The sequence below is a fragment of the Mustela lutreola genome, chromosome 16 (genome assembly GCF_030435805.1).
Source record: "Mustela lutreola isolate mMusLut2 chromosome 16, mMusLut2.pri, whole genome shotgun sequence".
Lineage (NCBI taxonomy): Eukaryota > Metazoa > Chordata > Mammalia > Carnivora > Mustelidae > Mustela > Mustela lutreola.
In genome coordinates, this window is record NC_081305.1 from 59828793 (window position 1) to 59850289 (window position 21497).

Consider the following 21497-nt stretch of genomic DNA (forward strand, 5'->3'; position numbering starts at 1 on the left):
GAGAAGATTTTTTCCTAACTCACAAGATCAGAAACAAACCTATCCCGGGCAGGGCTTCTCGCCCATATTAGTTGGAGCCACTCGCACCCATAAGACCCAGGATAAGGTACTTCACTTCTCCACGCCTCAATTTCCTCATCTGTGCAATGGAAATAATGCTAATAACAGGGTGTTGTGATGATCCAGTGAGTCTGCCTGTATGAGGTGCCTGGCACACTGCCTCCGTGGCAGGAGCCCTATCAGTGGTGACTATTATTGTCACTATCATTTGGAATGATCTTCCAGGCACTTCCCTGCAGCATCAGAGTGACAATGTGGCCCATGGTTAAGAACGTGGACTTTCCAGAGAACAAATCCAGCCTTGGGATTAACAGCATGTCTAGACTTCTGGGCACATTTATCCCCCTTGGCCTCAGTTTCCCCAACTATAAAATGGAGATGGTAATCCCTTTCTCATCAGGCTACTGTAAGGATGAAAGGAACGAGTTTCAAGTGTTTAGCACAGCTCCCGACATCCAATAATCCTTTCTCACGTGCCTTTCTCAGTTATTTTCCTGTTTTTGCCCGGAGAGGAAAGGGTCTGGCTGAGACCTTTAACCTCTGCCCTCCACCCCATAGCAGAGTGGAGTGGGGGGGATCACACTTCCCCTTTCTGTGGGTGGGTCTCTGACTCAGCTCAGGGCACCCCCTCCCCTTGCCCAGCTCCCCAAACCGGTCGGAGCCCTTCTGAAGGGCTTATTAGAGGGGAGAGGCCCCTATCTCCATTACCCGCTTCCTTTCAGGATTCCCGGGGTCTGGGCATTAGGGAGGCACTCATACGTAGGTGACGAAAACGCCTAGCCCTCCAGGGGGCAGGAACAGGGCGGGGGGGTGGTGCTGCTAGAGGCAGAGTAGGGGGTCGCGATGCTGGCTTTTCCGAGGGTGGGGCCGGGATGGCCGGATGCCGCGGCCGCGGGCGGGGCAAACTGGTCTCCCTCCTCCCTCGGGAGCTGTTGGACCTGTTGTCCCCCGCTCCACTTCCGGGCTGCTGGGGAGGGGGACAGAGCAGCTTTTCTCTCCTCCCTCTTCCCCAGCCACCTGTCCGGCAGACAGAAAAGTCAGCGCCCAGAGCGCAGAGGGAAGCGCACGGAAGCCTGAGCCGGTGAGGAGGCCGGGGCTGCGGGGGAGGAGGGAGCTGGAGGCCGCCTTCTGGGTTCCCGGGGGTGGAGGGAGGCTGGAGTCTTGGAATCTAGCCCCTGGAGGAGCAAAGGACGCCCACTCTTGGTTTGTTCAGGGAGGGAGAGTTAGGAGCCTCGACTCCTGGATCTGAGTGAGAGGGCATGGACGCTGCTACCCCTACAGTGGTGTCGGAGCCAAGTCTTCCAGGCTCGGGAAAGAAGGGTGCGGGATCCCGGACGCCGAGGGAGAAGGAGATGGGGTTGCTCCAGGGTGCTCCAAGGGATCGTGGGGAGTTGCAGGGAGGGTACAAGGCTCGACACCTGAGTAGGAGGGAGAGACCAGTAGAGGGCGTGCTAAGACCCCAACTCAAATTCGGGTCCGGCCTTCGGGGTTGTGACTCCCCGAGAGCCATCGAACCCCGCCCCTGGAAACTCCAGGCCACGCCCCCGGAGCGCTCAGTTGCAGTCTTTGATCTCTCAGGCCCCGCCTCCTGGAGCTCTTTCGAAGCACCGGAGAGCTCGGGAGCCTCCTGGGACGCAGCCCCGCGCTGTCAGGCCACGCCCCCGGAACTCGGGCCCGCCCACTCCGCTGGAGCGCCGGGCGGTCATGGGGACGCCGAGCGGCCGGGACAGGGGGTGCCGGCCGCCTCCGGCCCCAGAGGGCGACGCGGAGGTCTCGCCCCAAGGGGCTGCGCAGTCCCAGATGCACCCCGAGGACCCACAGGAGCCGGAGGCGCCTGAGGCCCCGGAGGAGCCCCAGGGAGTGAAGGAGCTTCCGAGCGGCCGAGGAGCTGAGCAGCAGGCTGAGGAAGAGGAAGAAGTGGAAGAAGGCAGCAGCACGGAGAGCAGCCGCGACGCGGTGAGGGACCTGGAGGGCGAAGGAGGGGGTCGCGGGGCGGCCCAGAGAGGCGGACGGGCGCTAGCGGGTGACAGAGACACAGAGGGATAGGTAGAGATCTGGACACAGGGAGACCAAGAGACAAGGACCCCAAAGAGACAGAGACTCAGAGAGATGGGGTAGAGACAAACAGAAACCCAGAAACAAAGGACAGAGATGCTCAGAAAGGAAATACTCTTTAAGGAAGAGACACCCAGCGATTCAGAGATAGAGACGGGCACTGAGTCGGAGAGACAAAACTCAGAGAAACGGGGGAAGACTCAGAGCGACCCGGGGAGAGAGGGAGAGAGATCCAGGTTTACCAGGACGCGATGCCAAGAGAATGGGACCTGGGTAGCGAAAAAGGGACCTTCCTTGAGTCGGCCGCGTACCCCACTTCCCCGACTGCGAGACCCTGGGCCACCTCTCGGGCCGGGGGGCTCCCACACCTGCAACCACTTCAGTCAACAGGGGTGGCGACTGATTGGGGCAAATCAGACCCCCAGACCCGGGAATGCGGTGGGAATGCCTGGTGATTGCAGGGGCGGGGCCTCTCCTCTTGACCACGCCCCCTCCAACCTCAGGGGGAGGCTCCGCCCCCGGCACCGACCCCAGTCACGCCCCCCGCATCTCCCCAGCCTGGGGAGAGAGTGCGAGGGGCTGCACGGAGGCTTCGAGAGCAGCAGCTGGAGGCACTGACCCGCGTGGCCCTGATGGAGCAGCGCGTGAAGGAGCTACAGCGCCAGAGGAAGGAGCTGAGGATCGAGGTGAGGCTGCGGACCTCGTGGGCAGTCTGGCCCCTCTCAAGGGGAGCCCTCCAGGTCGGGCTCCGGGGCCTTCCGGCGGGATCCCACTCTTAGGCCTCTAGCCCTCTCCTGGGGAATCCAAGAGCCCATACTCCCAGGCACCCCACTTGGACCCAGGTGTCTGAGTCCCCAGCGCCCTCCTTTCTCGGACCCAGACCTCTAGGCCCCAGTCCGTACATTTTCCCCACAGATGGAGGTGGAAGTAGCCCTTCTGCGGGGCGAGCTGGCTGGGGAGCGGGTGGCTGCCCGGCGCGAGGAGGAACAGCTCCGAGAGCTGCTTGGACAGCAGGGGGACACGGAGCAGGGTAGCCGGGAGCAGCGGGAACAGGTCAGTTTCTCCTGCGGGATCTTCACCATCAGTTTCCTTCGTCTTGGGACCGATACCCCTGGTGGTGCTCCTGGGACCTGAGGGTCATCCTCATTCCCCAAATGGGGATCCTTCGGCTGGGGGAGTGGGAGGTGGGCATATGCTTCTCGTTTTCCTCCTCCCTCCCAGACCATGATTCTTGGGCCTCTTCCTTTGACCCTCCCTTTTTGCTCTTTAAATGTCATCTCGTGAAAAATGTAAAACCGAGAAAAAGAATAGTCCTGCGGTGTGCTCACCGGCTTCCGGTGGCCCTGCGGTGTGCTCACCGGCTTCCGCCGAAATTAATCTTCCGTTCTTATTTCATATCCCCCAGTTTGCTTCCCTAACCCTGTTTAATTTTTTTTTAATTTTTTTAATTTATTTGACACAGAGAGAGATCACAAGTAGGCAGAGAGAGAGAGAGGAGGAAGCAGGCTTCCCGCCGAGCAGAGAGCCCGATGCGGGACCCCAGGACCCTGAGATCATGACCTGAGCAGAGGCTCAACCCACTGAGCCACCCAGGTGCCCCCTAACCCTGTTTTAAAAGCCACTCCCAGACATGTTGTGTGTAAATTCTTTAAGAACCTGTTTATTCTTAAGGTGTGATAATGATATAGGGTTGGTGTTTTTAAAAACAGGCGCCTTGTTCTGCACAGCTCCCTCCCTCTCACCCCCAAGCCTGCAGTCAGTCTTTCTGCTCCCTCAATATCTCTCTCTCTCTCTCTCTCCCCCCTCTCTCATCCTTCCATTGCCCCAGAATAAGGGCTCCTTAGCTTGGTTGGCCAAGCCAGGCAAGCTGCACCATGCCTGCCTTTCCACTGTCACCCCCCTCTGTGCTCCTCACCTCTATCCTCTGACCAGAATTTACCCCCAAAACTTCCTGTGCTTTTCAAGTACTGTGCATTTGTGCTGCCCTGTTCCCACAGTCCATAATGTCCTTCCAGCTCCCTCTGTCTCCCCAGGTCTAAAAGTTCCTGATTTTTGAGGCTGATTTTAAAACCCTCACATCCAGGAAGGTGCTCTCCACTCTTGATTCCAGTAGTTTCTATGTTTCACTGCCCTGATTGTCCCCACTGAGACAAGAGTGAACTTGGCAGGGGCACCTGGGAGGCTCAGGCGGTTGAGCATCTGCCTTCAGCTCAGGTGATGATCCTGGGGTCCTGGGATGGAGCCCCACATTGGGCTCTGTGCTCAGCGGAGAGCCTGCTTCTCCCACTCCCTCTGCCACTCCCCCTGCTCATGGTCACACATGTTCACACGCTCTCTCTATATATAATAAATAAATAAAATCTTTAAAAAAACAAAACAGAGGGGCGCCTGGGTGGCTCAGTGGGTTAAGCTGCTGCCTTCGGCTCAGGTCATGATCGCAGGGGCCTGGGATCGAGCCCCACATCGGGCTCTCTGCTTAGCAGGGAGCCTGCTTCCTTCTCTCTCTCTCTGCCTGCCTCTCTGCCTGCTTGTGATCTCTCTGTGTCAAATAAATAAATAAAAATCTTTAAAAAATATATAAAAAAAAACAAAAAACAAAGCAAAACAAAAAAACAAAACAGAGTGAGCTCGACAGACAGGGTCCCTGCATTCCTGGGGCCAGGAGCCAGGTGGGTTCTGAGATCCAGCTAGCCTGGCCCGTGCGGGCCTCTGTTTCTCTTCCTGTGTCCGGACTGGGCTGGACTGAGAAGGCTGAGAGCCTGGGTGCTGTTTCAGGAGCAGAGGCAGCTGAGCCAGGAGCGGGATCGAGTGGAGGGTCTTCGCCAGAGACTCCAGGAGGCCCAGGGACAGCTGGACTCCCAGCCAGAGGAGCAGCGTGAGTGGCTCCTGCAAGGAGTACAGGAGGTGAGGCTCCTCTAGGTTCCCTTAGGGACCTGGCATCCAGGCCGCTCTTTCCTCAGGACCCTGTTCCCTCACCTAGGCGTTCAGGCCTTATAACCGCCAGGACTTGGGAGTCTAAGTCCTCAGGCTCCTCTTCCCTCCATGGGCCCCAGGGGTGCAGGCCTCCAGTTTTTGCCTTCCCACCTGCAGATGAGGGAACAGCTGGATGTGGCCCAGCGTGCCTACGAGGACCTAGAGTTCCAGCAGCTGGAGCAGGAGAGCCGGAGGGAGGAGGAGGACCGGGACAGCACTGGGGCCCGGGCACTGGACCCCAAGGTCCAGGAACTCCAGGCCAGTGTGGCGCAGCACAGAGTGAGTCGGACAGGGCTTGCCCTCCCTCTCTTGCCTTCCGTCCCTCCCTGCTGCCCTCTGACTCCTCCATGCCACGTCTGGCCCTTCCTCTGTCATCCTTCCCTACCTGCCTCACTGTCTTCACAAGAGTGACAACAATGATTGATGTTTATTGAGCAATTACTATGGGCCAGTCATGGTCCTAAATGCTTCATGAGTCCTTACTCATCAAATCTTTACAAGAACCTGGGGAGGCCATTCTGACTCCCCCCCCCCCCCCCCGGTTTATAAATGAAGAAACTGAAGGTCAAGGTGCTCAAGTAACCTTTTCCAGCGTGACTCAGTTCATAGAGGGTGGAGCCAGGATCCAAACCTGCCCGGTTCCGGTGTGGGCTCCTTCCCCCACCTCCGTTTCTGATTTCTCCCTGTCACTCTCTCTTTTCCCTTCTGTCTGTGCCTTGTCTCCTTTCTCGTATCTTCCTCTTGGAGGTACTGTCTTGGTTTTTCTTTTTTGTAACTATTCTGGTTGGTCTCTCTGTCCCTTTTTCCATCTGTTCTCCACAGGTCTCTCTGGGTTTCTGTCTCTCCCCGTCTGTCTATGCATCAGATCCTCCATTCCCCCCAGCCCCTACCCTGCAACAAACCACCCCATGTCCCTTCTGGACTTCCAAAAGGGAAGAGGGCATGAGAGAACTTAACTCCCCATCACTTTCTGGCCACCCAGGTCCCGGGGTCCCTGTTCCGGGGTGCAGCAGACCCCAGGCTCTGTGGGAGCCAGTTGGGAACCCCGGGGTGGCTGAGTGACCAGGGCCCTGGGCTGTGCCCTGCAGCGCCGGATCCAGGTCTTAGAGGAGCAGCTCAAATCGCTGGGGGAGCAGATGGCAGCTGAGAGCCGGGGGCTGAGCCGGAAGAAGGAGGAGGCCCTTCAGGCCCTGACTCAGGTGAGTTCTCCTGGGAGACCCGTCCGACTGTCCTCACGTCCCTCTGGGGCATCCCATTGGCACCCTGCACCCTGTCTCCCGGCTCTGGCTCCTCCGGGGAAGGCTGCCGGCCAGTGCATTCAGACTCTGCGGTGTGCTAGCCGGTTATAACTTGCTCTCCCTCAGGAACGGGGCCGACTGCTCCAGCTTAACTGCCTCCAGGGAACTCCGGGTGGGGACTTTGCTGAGTCCAACCAGGCCCTCACTAAGGTATGGGGATTTCGAGCACCCGTCAGCCCCTCTGCCCTCAGACCCAGAAGTCCATCCCCCAACCTCTTTCTCCTCCCTCCTCCCTCAGGAGTCCAGGCCCACAGACCCTTTCTCCCTTCTCCACAATTCTCAGGCCCTAAACCCTTTCACCTTTGGGACCCAAGAGTTCAGGCCTCCAGCCCCTCCTCTTTTAGGAACCTGTGGTCTGGCCCACAGTCCTCGCTCTGCTAAGACCACGGTCCAGCCCTCTTGTGACCTGAAGCCTTTGTTTTTCCATCTGAGAAATGGGCTGACACTGGAGACCAGGGCCAGAGCTTCTGGGAACTGGTTGGCCCTTTGTGATCCTTCCAGCTCCCGATAACCTTCAACCCCTCTCCTAAAGCTCCTGTTCACCCAGAAGACAGACCGCCAGCTGCTGGTGCTGCAGGACCCCACCGCCCACACAGCCTCCGCCACTTCCTCTTGCCTCTTCTCCGTTCGCAGCTCCCTGCAGGTACTGCCCCGGCTGCCTTGGCTCCCTATGCCACTGTCTCACTGTCACTCTTGAGTCCGGAACTTTCCCTGTGGCTTTCTCCACGTGGGGACCTGGGGCAGAGGGAAGGATGAATGGGGGGTATTTTGATTTTTATTACGCTGAAGCTTTACTTACTGATTTTCTCTCTCCTGCCTAACACCCCACCGCTCCCCTGGCAGAATGGGACCGGGTGCACCCAGAGTAACTTGTAAAAGCAGCCATGCAGGGCCTGTTCATAAGAAGGCCCTCTCTGTGCACTCTGCTGGCCCACAGCCCCCATCCCCAGCATGGCTGCTTGTTTCTTTTTCTTTTCTACTGTTTTGTGTGTGTGTGTGTTTTTTTTTTTTTTAAGATCTTATTTATTTTTTGGAAAGAGAGAGCGAGAGATGGAGAGAGAACAGGAGTGGGGAGGAGTGGGAGGGAGAAACAGGCTCCCTGCTCAGCAGGGTCCCCCCAACCCATCACTGCCCCACCCCACCTGCAACGTGGGGCTTCATCCCGGGACCCTGGGATCATGACCTGAGCCAAAGGCAAATGCTTAACCCACTGAGCCAACCAGGTGCTCCAAAATTGGTAGCTGTGATGCAAACTTTTTTTCAAAAATGCGTATACAAGCTCTTCATTGGCTTTGATTTCCCAATTAACGCTCTATCGCGGAGATGGTTTTCTATTGATCCATTTAGAGCTGCCTCGTCATGTTTAATGGCTCTCCTGATAAGGCTGTAAACAGGAAGAGAAGTGACAGCTGTCAGTTGGTGAGTCCTTAGAGCCTGCAGGGCACTGTTTCAAGTGCCTCACTCAGATTCGTTCATTTGGTCTTTGCACCCATACTGCTGGCTGGGTCCTTGTGTCCTTTTCATAGGTAAGGAAACAGAGGCGGAGAGGTGAAGGTATTTAAGTAGCTGGAATTCAGCGGGGCTGGGATTGGAACCCAGGCACTGGTGTCAGTACTCAGACCTTTCCAGGCTCCCCTGGGGCTGGGGGGCGGCAGCAGGGAGGCACAGAAGTCTACACAAGGGCGCTGACCCAACCCTCCTTCTGACAGTGGGGATTCAAGGCTTTTGTAGTCTAAGCATCGCTGTTATGAACCCCCGCATGTGCCTGTGTCCTTTCTCATATACCCAATAATAATATCAGTGAATGTGAATTATTACTAACATTATTCTATTGTCTGATGCCATTATATACTATGTATAACATTACTGTAATATATACTATTTATTATTTCTTGTTTATTAATTAATGTTAGGCAATATTAATAATGATCATGATTTTTGAGAGCTTAAGGTAGACCATTTTAAGTCATTTTGTCTTCTTTTTTTTTAAGATTTTATTTATTTATTTGAGAGAGAGGCATAGATTGCGAGACAGACTATGAGTGGGGATGAGAGGAAGAAGCAGGCTTCCCGCTGAGTGGGGAGCCAGATATGAGGCTCCATCCAAAGACCCTGAGATTGTAACCCCCGATGAAGGCAGACGCTCAACAGACTGAACCACCCAGGTGCCCCTCTTTTTTTTTTTTTTTTTTTTTTTAAGATTTTATTTATTTATTTGTGAGGGAGAGGGAGAGATCACAAGCCCAGGAAGCAGCAGGCAGTGGGAGAAGCAGGCCAGGGAGCCTGAAGGGGACTCGATCCCAGGACCCCAGGATCACGACCTGAGTGGAAGGCAGCCGCTTCACTGCCTGAGCCCCCCCAGGTGCCCCCTCCCCCATTTTATCACTCTGAAGCATGGAGTTGCTATTATTTGGCATGAGAAGCAGCCCTATATGTTGGCAGTGTGATGTGTTCAACTTCAGATCTGTATCATGAAATCTGTCCATACAACGAAAATATTTCATTCTTTGCTCGGAAGAACCCCCCAAAGTAGGTCCCGTTATGATGTAGGTAAAGGGTTTGCAGACTTCCTGTCTGGGAAATTCACTTTCCAGCTGGTTGCTCTGGCAGCCAGAAAAAGGTGAAGGGTCAGCCCTGTTGCCAGGCAGCACAACTTACGGTAAATACGACCCTTAGAAGTAAATGGCCTCCCCATAGGTACTTGCCGGGAAGCCACGTTCATTCCTATGGAGTTGTTACTGGAGTTCTTGGCTCACGCGGACCCTGTGCCCGCGGCCGGGGATCCCGTGTCCGAGGCCAGGGATCCCGTACCCACCTGGCACCTGGGTGCCACCTGGGGCCTGTTCCGGACACTCCTCCGTGCTTTGCACCAGGTCACTCATAATCTTGGGTCAGCCACGCAGGGTGGCAGGACTAGTTACCCACTCTACGGGTGGGGGGGGGGGGGCCGGATCTTAAGCCGAGAAGACAGGAATTGTCAAAGTCACAGCCCCAGGAAGTGGCAGAACTAGATCTGAGCCAAGTCTGCCTGTTTTCCATGACTGGTGCCTTGCAGGAGACAAGGGGGTCGCGTCTCTGTGCCTCAGTGTACTTAGCTGCCAAATGGGCGAAGTAACTGCAGGCACTGGTTGATGGCTACAGAGCTTAGCACCGTGCGCGGCACATGGGAGGAGTTTAGAGAATGTGCTGCTCTTGCTCTGATTATCTTTATAGTAACTGGTATTATTATAATTACTAGCTCCCTTCTGCTACCCACTGCCCCTCCCATCTCTGGTTCTGTGACACTAGATCAGCTTTTTCACTGAGTGTCTCCACCTTATTCTTTGTCTCCCAGCAGTCTCTTTCCTGCACAACAGCCAAGTGATCTCTACCCCTCCTGCTTCAGTCCTCCCCCACCTAATGCTGTCAGTGGACCCCTGAGCCTCCTCACCTCAGCGAGCGGGTCCCTGCATGATCTGCCCTTGCTCACCTCGCACCACTGTCCCCCACATACTCTTTGCTTTAGCTGCAGGAGCCCTGACCTGCCAACTTTCTGTTGGCTCCTGCCTCAGGCCCTTTGCATTTGCTGATCCTTCTACCTGGGACACTTTTCCCCTCAGTCTTCCCTGGCCCATTCTTATTCTTTGGGCCTTGCGGGTCAGTGTCCAGAAGGCTGTCCCCGGTTTTTCAGTCGGAAGCCCATCCTCTCTTACGACACCTTATTCTCTTTGCTCACAGCTGTTTCTGATGATAGTTATTTGTATGATGGTTTACACAGTTCCTACAACATAAGCGCTGTACAGACAGGGCTTGGGTCCCCCTGCCCCCCACCCTCCACCCGTTTCCTCTACCAGGCATCTCAGGTCTCAGCTAGGAAGTGCTGGGGATAGAGTTGAAGCTAGGGAAGCCCGAAGGGGCCCAGGGGCTCAGGACTTGGAGTCCTCCTTGTAGAGGGGAGTGAAACTTTCCCAACTCCCCAGGCTTCTAGAAGCTTCCATGGCTCTGCAGGATGCCAGGTACGCTGTGAGGCACGGCACGATCACTTGACAAATCCTGGCTGTTAGTATTTTGTCCAACTTTTTTTTTTTTTTAAAAGATAACACGGGTGCAGAAAATCACGTGGAACATACGCCCAGCTTAATTATTACATGGGAACATTCTGGAGCTGCCAGCTGTGTCAGGAGGCAACACTGGCAGCTACTCCGGAAACACTCCACAGGCCCTGAATGATAACCTCACCCGCCTCCTGGAGGAGGACCACTGGCCTGACATTCTAGCATCTCCTCCTCACTCTTTAAAGTTCAGTCAATTCAGTATCTGTCCCTAAACACCATAGTTTACTCTTACCTTTGTTTTTTATTTTTTTGTGTCTGCATATCTTAAGTCTCTATAGACTTCCCCTCTGTTTCCTTTTTTTTGTCCCCCTTGCAATTTATTTGGTGAAGAAACCAGATGGCCATCCTGTAGAGTTTCCCAGGCAGGGTTTGCTGACACCGTCGTGGGGGTCATGGTCACCTCATGGTCATGGTCATACCTCTTTCATTTCCCAGGAAGTTGGCTGTGGGGCCCGAGCAGAGGCAGGGTCAGCGTTTTGCAAGTCTTGCTGGGGGCCATGCACCTCTTTCTCTGTTTCTGTTTCTCTGGAGTGGGTGCCTTTATCTGTTGGTGTGGTCTCGAGTGGGAAAATTCCAGTCTGTTATTCCTCCTTGGGGCACCTGGGTGGCTCAGTCAGTTAAGCATCTGCCTTTGGCTCAGGTCATGATCCCGGGAGGTCCTGGGATCGAGCTACACGTCTGGCGTCCTGCTCAGCGGGGAATCTCCTCCCTCTGCCCTCGATCCTGCTTGCACGCATGCGCTCTCTCTCAAATAAATAAATAAAATTCCCTTATTCTTCCTCATCTATTCATTGAAATACTTCGGTAGAGAAAGACTTGCCTTCCTTTGCTATTTGGTTACCCAGGAAAACGCAGGACACATGCTTGCTGGTTTCACTTTGTTCACCTGTCCTCAAAATAAACAGTTGCTTGGGTTGCACTCTTCCCAAGGTAACCATTTCGATTTTTTCCTTTTCTGTCATTAGCTCACAGATTAAATATATTTGAGTTGTGATCTATAGCAGTGAGTATCCTTATGGTACTCACATTATGCAAGGTGTTATTTTTATTTTTATTATTCCTTTTTTAATTTTTCTTCTTCTTTTCGTATTTTTTAAGTAATCTTCACACCCAGCGTGGGACTCGAACTCACAACCCCAAGATCAAGAGCTGTGTGCTCTTCCCACTGAGTCGGCCAGACACCCCATTTCTATTCTTTGTTTACCCATGCAGAGTTGTGTTTTTTTGTTTTTTTTTAAAGATTTTATCTATTTGACAGACAGATCACAAGTTGGCACACAGGCAGGCAGAGAGAGAGAGAGAGAGAGAGAGGAGGAAGCAGGGTCCCCGCTGAGCAGAGAGCCGGATGCGGGGCTCGATCCCAGGACCCCGGGACCAATACCTGACCCGAAGGCAGAGGCTTTAACCCATTGAGCCACCCCGGCGCCCGGTGTTTTTTTTTTTTTTTAAATTCAGTTTTATTTCTTTATTACCCTCAAATAAGAGAGTATTATTATAAATTACAAATTACTTTCAAATTTTCATCTTTTGGTAACTTTTTACTTTAAAATAATATAAGACTTACAGAAAAATTGCAGAAACAGTAGAAAGAATGCCTGTATACTTGGCTTTCAGATTCTGTAATTAACATTTTACCACACTGGACATTTGCTTTATTATTCTCTCTCTGTAAACACCCACACACACACACACACACATTTTTTTATTGTTCTTCTCAAAGCGTGATTTCCCCTTACCCCTAAATACTTCTACATTTATTACCCAAGGTCAAGGCCACTCTCTTACATAACCACACTGCAGCGATCAAATTCAGGAAACTAACATTGAGATAATATTATTGAGATAACCAGATCTTACTCATATTTTGTCAGCTGTCCCCCTATTGTTTTTTCTAGCAAAAACAAAAACAAAGTCTCCATTTTGGGGGCCCTGGGAGCACAGGCTACATTTGGTTGTCATGTTTATTTATTTACTTATTTAAAAGCCAACATTCCCATAGTTCAAAGTTGGAGGAGGGCATGGCAAGTTATTTGGAGAGATGGCTCTTCCCTCATCATCTCCATCCATTACGTTCACGTCGTGTGGGCAGCCCCGGATTACCAGTGTCTCGAGTCTTCCCGGAACTACTCAGTATTTATATAGTCTGTCGTGAATATACTTTGGTCATTTTTTAAAAAAAGATTTATTTATTTGACAGAGACACCAAGAGACGGAACACAAGCTGGGGGAGTGGGAGAGGGAGAAGCAGGCTCCCACTGAGCAGAGAGCCCAATGCAGGACTTAATCCTAGGACCCCGGGATCATGCCCTGAGCTGAAGGCAGACGCCTAATGACTGAGCCACCCAGGCGCCCCTATTGGTCATCTTTTTATGCAGAGCTAGTGTAACCTTTAGGCTGCTTTGCACTTGCTTGTGTCTTGGAGAATGTTCCCTGTCTGGCTAGAAAGAGCATTTTCCTCCTTTCACATGCCACAGACTTTCCTGGGGCGTGGATGACAACTGGTTTATACGCTTCGCCTCCTTCTGATGGCCACGTGGGTCGTTCCCCAGCCTGGCAGGGAATCATCTCCAACTCAAGTCCAACTCCACTCCCATGGACAAGTGTTGTCTATAGGATATTGTCCTAGAAGTGGAGTTGGGGCTCAAACATTTAGGCATTTGCCATTTTATTTTATTTTATTTTATTTTTAAAGATTTTATTTATTTATTTGTCAGAGAGAGAGAGAGAGAGTGCACAAGTAGGCAGAGAGACAGGCAGACAGAGTGGGGGAAGCAGGCTCTCCGCTGAGCAGAGAGCCCAAAGCGGGGCTCGATTCCAGGCGCTGGGGTCATGACCTGAGCCAAAGGCTGCGGCTTAACTGACTGAGCCACCCAGCATCCCAGGCATTTGCCATTTTAAAAATAAAAAGAGCTGAAGTGGCCTCTAGAAATGTTATTCCCGTAGGAACCGCCCCCCCAACCCAGCACCGTGGAAGAGCATGTGGGTTTCCCACAGCCATGCCAACGTGATAGGCTTTTAAAGTTGTTTTTACAGTTTTATCGAGATGTAATTCACCTGCACTACAGTTTACCCATTTGAAGTGTACGGTTCAGTGGGTTTTTGTACATTCAGAGCATTTCATCACACCCAGAAGACACCCTGCATCATCCAGCTGTGCCCTACTCAGTCCCTCTCCTCCCCCCACACCCCGGCAACCACTCGGCCGCTTCCTGCCTCCAGATCTGCCCATTCTGCACGTTGCTCTGTGTGGTCCTCTGTGACTAGCTGCTTTCCCCCAGCATCACGTTTGCAGTAGCTTTCTGACCTGAGCCGGGGAGCTGCTGGTTACCCTTGGCAGCCCTCCGACTGCTGGTCGAGATTGAGCCCCTTCTCATAAATGCATGGGCCTTGTGTGTTTTCAGGGCTCCATAGGCCTCCAGAGGACTGGAAGCCTGCCCCGGAAGAGGGGAGAGCGAGTGAGCCAGAGGGGATCCCCCCGACCCATGTCCCTTCATTATACAGGTGAGAGTCCCTCCCAATCCCACGGACCTCCTCCCCTGTCACCGCCTTTCCTGCAGGAAGGCTGGAGGAATGCAGACGCCTGTGGGTGGAGGTGGGGGGCTTGGACAAGGGAGAATCCTGGCCCCCTAGCCCCAGTCCTTCTTTCCCAGGACCCCTGGAGGCCTCGGCCCTCCCAGCAGCGTCAGGAAACTCTGGAAGACACCCGCTCTATCAGCTGCTGAACTGTGGCCCTGGGAACAGGTGAGACGTCAGGGAGGGAGAAGGTGGGGAGGCGGGATGAGGCTGGGCCACTGTAACTTGCCCCGGTCTCTGTTCCCTCCTGCCAGCTGTGGGGCCCTCCACCCAGACATCGCCCGCATGGAGCGGCTTCTGCAGCAGGCTGTGGCAGAGAGGGAGCGACTGCTCAAGGCCAGGGTGAGACCCCAGGTCCTCCTCCTTAGGGTCAGGAGATCCTACTCCTGTCCTCTCTTCCTTCAGACCCAAGAGTCCAGGCCCCCAGCCCCCTCCTCCCTCAGAACCAGGAACCCAGTGAGTACCCCCCGTACTTCTTGTTGGTCAGCATCCTTAGTGACTCCTCCGTCCTCAATCCACAGGAAGGGATGAGAAGAAACAAGGAAGTCTCCTCAGGCCCGGATGTACCTGCCATCATGGTCAGTCCGCCCTGCCCTCAGCCCCATCTCCGTGCTGTGCTTCTGCCCCAGCCCCTGCTCTTTCTTCTCTCAGCCTCTCCTCTCCTCCAAAGGAAAAGTATCTGGGGACTGGCAACAGGAGGGGAACTGAGAAGGCCTGGTTTCTGTTCCCATTATTGTTATCTGTATCCATGGCATGCCCTCGGGTAACATGCTGTACTTCTCTGTGCCTCAGTTTCCTCTTCTATAAATGGGTGACAGCATCAGCAGTTACTGTAGAACGAGGGCAGCAATATGCTGGGGTTTTCAAAATCCCTTAAAACGTTTAAAAATTCGTTTGATTCTTTTAAAAACCTTTATTACACAAATATTCAAGCATTTGTAGAGGTAGAGTAGATCGGGAAGCCCCCATGTACCCACCATGCAGCTTCGACGATTACGACTTTTTTTTTAAGATTTTTTTAAAATTTATTTTTTAAAAATATTTTATTTATTTATTTGACAGACAGAGATCTCAAGTAGGCAGAGTGGGAGGAAGCAGGCTCCTTGTTGAGCAGAGAGTCCAATGCGGGGCTTGATCCCAGGACCCTGGGATCATGACCTGAGCCAAAGACAGAGGCTTTAACCCACTGAGCCACCCAGGTGCCCCAAGATTTTTATTTACTTTTTATATTCTCTATACCCATCACAGGGCTCAAACTCATGGCCCCAAGATCAAGAGTCACAGAGTCACACACTTTACCAGCTGGGTCAGCCGGGCTCCCCAGTGATTATCAGTCTTAAATCTTTTCTTATTTGCCAACTTTGTTTTACTGATCGCTCACTTACTTCCCACCCTGCATTTTAAATATTTTAAAGCAAATTTCAGATATTGTATCATTTCCTCCATACCTCACTGTGTATCTCAAATAGGCAAGTTTTCTTTTTAGTGTAACAAAAATGCCATTGCCATACTGTAGGAGATAATTAATAATTCTGTACCATCCTAAGATGTGACCCACATTCACGTCTCCCTAGTTGTCTCTGAAACGTCCTTTTATGGCTGTTTATTTGAATCTGGATCCAAAGAAAGTAAACACAGTGCATTTAAAATGTCTCCCACATCTCTGACATGAAGAGTCCTCCCTCCCTACTTTTTAAACATTTGCCATTTATTTGTGGGAAAAAAATTGAGTCATTTATCCTGCAGTGTTTTGCACATTCTGGATTTAGCTGACTGCTCCTTATTCAAATTTTATTTTTACCCACGGTAATAGCATGAATACATTTTTGTTACAACAAATGTTATTGAATTTGGGGAAGTGAAGGTCTCCCCATTATACCTCAGGAGTCACAAGTGTTTCCTCTTGTTGAGAGAAGCCTTTGAATCCCTTTTTTTTTTTTTTTCTTTTAAGATTTTATCTATTTATTTGAGACACACAGAGAGCATGTGAAAGAAGGAGCATGAAGCGGGGCCGGGGGGTGCAGAGGGAAAGGGAGAAGCAGGATCCGTGCTGAGCAGGGAGCCCAATGGGGGTGGGGAAGCTGGAGCCCAACACTGAGCTCCATCCTGGGGACCCTGAGATCATGACCCAAGCGGAAGGCAGTTACTTAACCGACTGAGCCACTCAGGTGCCCCCTTCCAGTCTTTTTTAACACTTTTCCACATACACTGACCACCTATTTTGTGAATTTATTTTTATTTTGTGAATTTATTTTTCCCCTAAGCCAGCACATTGTTCCCAGTCTGCTTTTTGTTTTCTCAACCATCTGTCCTTTCCTTGTTATTATTATTTTTAATATTTCCTTTATATTTATTGAGTGCCTGCTGGTGGAAGCCCCAGGGTCACAGCAGTGACCCAAATCCAATCCCTGCCCTGGGGGAAGCTGGCATTTAGAGGCAGATGGGCAGAAAAAGCAGCTTCAGTATGTGAAATTTTAAGTAGCCTGTCAGGTGCTGATAAGAGGTGGGGAGTAAAATAAAGCAGGCACGGCAGTGGAGCCTTCCCGGCTGCCAGGCATAAACTCTACCTCATTAAAAATGAAGCATCATCATTTATTAAACAGCTCCCTGCTCTGTGCATTATCGTGTCCCTCTACCCCTCCCCCCTTCACTCTAAGCTGCCTTCTTGTTCTCTGGGATTCCCTCCTAGAGGCACGGTCCCGTGACTGGAGAGCCTGACCTTGAAACAGTCCTGTGAGGTGAATACTGTGATAGCCCCCGAATTTCAGCACTGGGAAACTGAGGCTCCAAGAGGGGAAGGGGTTCCACGGGGGTGACACAGTGGGCAGCAGTGGCATCGAGAGTCAGAAGCCCATCAGCTCTTCTGGATGGGGGCCCACTTTCTGCCCACATCCTACCTGGGTGACCTTGGTGAGTCACTTCCTCCCTAGAAACCCCAGTTGTATCATCTGGCAAATGGGACAGACAGCTGTTTTTTGTTTTTTGGAGAGAAGACGAGGTGATCACTGTGGTCACTTGGCACACACAGTGCCCAACAGGGAGTGGGAACTTTCATACACACTGCTGATCATTAGTGTAGCTGTCTGGATTTGGCCACAGGACCCATAGAAGATTCTGGGCCCCAGTAGGTACCCTTTTAACTGCTAACTGCTCCTTCCCTCCTATGCATCTCCCCCCTGCATGGCTCTGCCCATCTCCATCTCCATCCACTGAGTCTCATCTCTGTTTTTTATCCCTCCTTGCTCTGGCCTCGCCTCTGTTTCCTCAGTTCATCTCCTCAGCCCTTGATATCCGAGGTGAGGTCCGTGGACCAGCAGCATTGGCGGCCCAGGAGCTTGTTGGACCCGCAGAACCTCACCCACACCCCTGACTGAACCAGAGGCTGCATTTTTTACAAAATCCTTGGGGGGTCTGCCTGCCGGCTCAAGTCTGAGGCACACTGCTCTGAGCCTCCATGCGACCGTGGGGGTCATTACTGTTCTTTGCAGGGATCCTTTAGGAAGAACAGGTGCCATCAGGCTGGGCCTTGTACACACCAGACACTGTCATTGCCTTGGTTCTTCCCTTTCTGGCCCCTGAGATGACCACTCTGCCTGGCGAGTCCTGGTACCATCAGCTCTAGCTGTGTGACTTGGGCCTAGTGACCTAACCTGTCGGAGTCTTGGTTTTGACATCTGTAAAATGGGGGTAATGATGTACTTACCTCCCTGCTCCGTTTTGTTGTTGTTGTTGTTTGAGGAGTTTGAGAGAGCAGAGGGATTATACCTATAAAGTGCCCTGCCCAAGAAGTAACCACTGATTTCATCACAACCAGAACAACAACAGGACTGCTCGCATGTATGGATCACTTACTTGGTCCCTGTTTCGCAGTTTATGAGGGTTCCCCTGGGTTCCCTCACTTCTCTGCCACGCCTTCTGTGTTTTGGGGTGAGCTCAAGGGGCAGGTGGACCTGGGCTTCTGTTTCATCTCTACCTTCTAGAAGCTCTGGGTGACTTCCAGTGGATCATTTTATCTTCTTGTACATCAGTTTGCTTATCTGTAAATGGGCTCCCAGTAGCCTGGTCCCAGGGACAATCATGGGGAGTCAAGTTGTTGCTGCTAGTAAGCCCATGGCAGGGTGTCCTAGTCACTGGCTCTAGCTCCAGACTCATTCTCATGATGGGCATTGTTGATACAGCTGGTTAAAGCTGTGGCCAGCCTTACAGGGGAGCAGGGGAGAGGGAGCCAAGACTGGCTGGTGGACCACCCCCTTCCTGACCCTTTGATGTCAGCTGCCCCCTTCTCTTCCCTCCCCAGGACCCGCCCATGCCTCCACCCCGCCCCCTGGGCCCTCGAGTCTTGGATCTTCGGCAGCACCTGGAACGCTGGGGCCACAATCCTGAAAGCTGCCCACACCTAAGGGTGTCGGGAGGCTGCTGCCGCGGATCCCTGGTGAAGATGGGCGGCCGCATAAAGACCTGGAAGAAGCGGTGGTTCTGTTTCGACCGCCAGGCCCGCCGTTTGGCCTACTACGCTGGTAAGCTCAGCCTGGCCACCTGGGACCTTGGGACCCTAGGACCCTGAAAGTGGCCACTCCAGAGGCCTTCCCCACAAGACACCTGAGACACCCGGTCCCTGTTCCCTTCTCACTTAGGCCCACGAGTCTGGATCCCCAGCCCTGTTAGCAACACAGAATCCAACACTTTTGTACAGTTCTGGCTACTACTACTCCCCAAACCCCGTTTTTCCTGAGCTACTGGGAATCTGGACCAGCATCGCCCTTGCCCTCCCCCCACCCTCAACCTGCAGGAGTCCAGGCCCCTCACCCTTCCTCTCTGAGGGAGTCAGTAATTCTGAACCGCTTCTGAGTCTCTTTTCTTCTCCAGGACCAAGGCACTCAGGGACCTAGGATTCCAACTCCCCAGGCTTGTCCGGTTTCCCTTCCAACCTCAGCATTCATTCAGCTCCCAACCAGGGTATCTTAGGGGCCTCCAGACTCTGCCACCGTTCCCTCGCCCCAACACCAGTCTCTGGACTTGGGTCTAGCAACCTGTGCCTCAATGCACAGATGCACACCTCTCACTGGTTGTCTCCCCCTCACCTCCCTCCATCAGACAAGGAAGAGACCAAACTCAAAGGCGTCATCTACTTCCAGGCCATCGAGGAAGTCTATTATGACCACTTACGCTGTGCCTTCAAGGTGAAGCCCCGCTTGGTGCCCCCCCCTGCCTTCCCGATTAGAGCTCCTGCAGTCAGACCTTAGCTTGCCCCTGGGTACATGCACTTCAGTATCCTCTATCCAGCCCAGGAGGAGCCCATCAGCTCATTTCACTGCAGCAACCACAAATTCAGAGCTCAGTCTCTGGCTCTCAGCCTCTGCTGCTTTTCTCAGAGCAGAACATCGAGAGCAAAAATTTGGCAAGCTCTGATGCCAGGCTGGGAATAAATGGATGGAGATGTCAGGGTGAGGACAGAGGCAGCCTGGGAACATCCCGAAGAGGCGATTGTTTCTCAGCCCCTGCCTGTATTTGCCAAATGGGAATGGGCCGCACAGTGTCACTTCATATTTTTTTGCCCTAGGGAACTCAGAAATTTGAAATTTGTACAATTGTGGTGCCAGGAAATTTAAGTGTTGGCAACTGGTATGGTATTTAGAAAGCTCTGGGGAGCAACCAACTGTGTGTGGCCTTTTAGAGTTTAGGCTGGAATCCCAGCTGTGGGACAATGGGAAAATAACTTCCCTTAGCCAGCCTTCATTTTCTCACCTGCAAAATGGGCATAGTGTAACCCATTTCCTCAGAAGGTTAACAGAAGGTAATGAATGGGTGTAAGGGGTTTACTCAATGCAGGGTTGGCAAATAGCTACTTAATAAATGGAGTGTAGACATTAGCATTCTCCAGGTACAAACCAGGGGGACCTAGTTTGGGGGGGGTGAGTGCTTATATTTCTAATATAGGAGGTAAGCTAGAAAGGGGACACAAGGCTTCCTTCTGAATTCCTCCTGCTCCCCGAATCCTAAGCCCTCAAATGTTAATTCATTGCAGCTTTATAACCCAATGAGGTAGGTAGCATTATTTAAGAAGACAGGGAAATTGATTCAGAGTCTAAGTAACGTGACCAATGCTGCACAGCGCGTCAGTAGCAAAGCTGGATTCGAACCCATTTGTTCTCTTAACCATCTTTATTCCGCTGCTTAACCCAGAGCCCCAACCCTCGCCTGACGTTCTGCGTGAAAACCTACGAACGTCTATTCTACATGGTGGCGCCCAGCCCGGAGGCCATGCGCATTTGGATGGACGTCATTGTGACGGCTGCAGATGAGAATCACGCCCTTTGAGGGGCCCCGCCCTCTTGGGGGAAGTACCGGTGAGGCTCCGCCTCTGATGCCCCGCCCTAGGCCCCACCCGCCCACCCGCCCGCTGCGGAAGGCCTGGGCCCGCCCCTTTGGAACTTCGGGAATCCTGCAGGTGCCGCGGCTCAGCAGGCCTGAGTCGTGGTGTTTTGGGCTGCAGGTGCCTTCCTGCGATGGGAAGCCAGCCCTTGGGACCCTGCCCTGGGCAGGAGGAAGATTGCAGGGGTGGGAAGGAACTATTTATTGGTGCTCCTGTGATCCCGAATTAAACACGGAGAAAGACCGTCGTTGATGCAGTGTATTTCTAGAACAGGTGTCCTGGGCCCCTTCGCCCTGACCTAGGCAGGACATCCTAGTTCTAGGTATCTCTAAGAGACAAACGTCCCACAGCCCGTTCTCCTCTCTTTAGGAATGGAGGCCTTCAACATTAAGGTCAAGCCTAGGGAGCTGGGGCATGAGGAGAAGCACGTGTCTTTAATCTTTGGCAATTTTGTTATTTTAGTTTGTGGGCCCCCCTGCTTCCACCCTTTTTGACTTGGCAGGGCTATTGGTAGTTTCTAAGAACTTCTAGGCTCCTGTCCTCTGGGCCTTGGCATATAATTATTCTCTGCCTTGCCCTTAAGTGGTTAGCTCCTGGTTTCTCAGACTTGAGATATCTCTCCTTGAGGAAGCCCTTCCTGCCCCTCACAACTGGGTCAGGCACCCCATTTTGAGCTCCCCTGTTCCATCCCTAAACACCCTAGGTGATCACTGGTAGTGGATCTGGGTCCCATATGGACTGGGAGTCCCATAAGGTCATAGCCAGTGGTGTCCTGGTTACTACCATGTCCTCAGCACCATAGGGCACATTTCAGTCTATGAAAGTGGAAAAAAATGCTTTCCTTTCACCTCTTGGTCTTTGTATATATTCTTCCCCTTGTTTGGGCACTTTTCCTCACTCCACACTACTACTCATCATTTAGGTCATGATTCAGATGTTTCCTTCTCCAGGAAGCCCTCCCTGATTTTCCTGGCTGAGTCAGGTACTTCCCCTGGGCTTCTCGTGTCAGCCAGCCCTGATCCTCCATGATCTAGCCTGTGCCTTCCCCTATCACAGCCTTGACAGCTCTGG

General features: G+C 52.6%; 1 protein-coding gene across 2 annotated transcripts; it reads left to right on the top strand.

The window, feature by feature from the left end:
* The first annotated feature begins 661 nt into the window (after positions 1–661).
* On the top strand, positions 662–21273 carry PHLDB3 (pleckstrin homology like domain family B member 3). 2 transcript variants are annotated; one of them, XM_059152529.1, is made up of 17 exons: positions 662–819; positions 1074–1141; positions 1639–2016; positions 2619–2801; positions 3031–3168; positions 4891–5019; positions 5206–5367; positions 6177–6287; positions 6453–6536; positions 6919–7029; positions 13882–13981; positions 14131–14221; positions 14308–14395; positions 14575–14631; positions 18351–18570; positions 19148–19233; positions 20237–21273. In XM_059152529.1, the coding sequence occupies exons 3-17, from the start codon at positions 1765–1767 to the stop codon at positions 20369–20371; spliced, it is 1947 nt and encodes a 648-aa protein (XP_059008512.1). In that variant the 5' UTR covers positions 662–819; positions 1074–1141; positions 1639–1764; the 3' UTR covers positions 20372–21273. The 2 variants fall into 2 exon arrangements, with proteins under 2 accessions (XP_059008512.1, XP_059008511.1); XM_059152528.1 differs by lacking the exon at positions 662–819 and having other exon boundaries at positions 922–1141.
* The last annotated feature ends 224 nt before the right edge of the window (positions 21274–21497 follow it).

Excerpts from the sequence above, each read along its gene's own strand:
- PHLDB3 (XM_059152528.1), top strand. The coding sequence starts at position 941 with ATGCCGCGGCCGCGGGCGGGGCAAACTGGTCTCCCTCCTCCCTCGGGA. Across the intron at positions 14,396-14,574 it reads AGCGACTGCTCAAGGCCAGG|GAAGGGATGAGAAGAAACAA; the intron begins GTGAGACCCCAG and ends CTCAATCCACAG. Across the intron at positions 19,234-20,236 it reads ACTTACGCTGTGCCTTCAAG|AGCCCCAACCCTCGCCTGAC; the intron begins GTGAAGCCCCGC and ends TGCTTAACCCAG.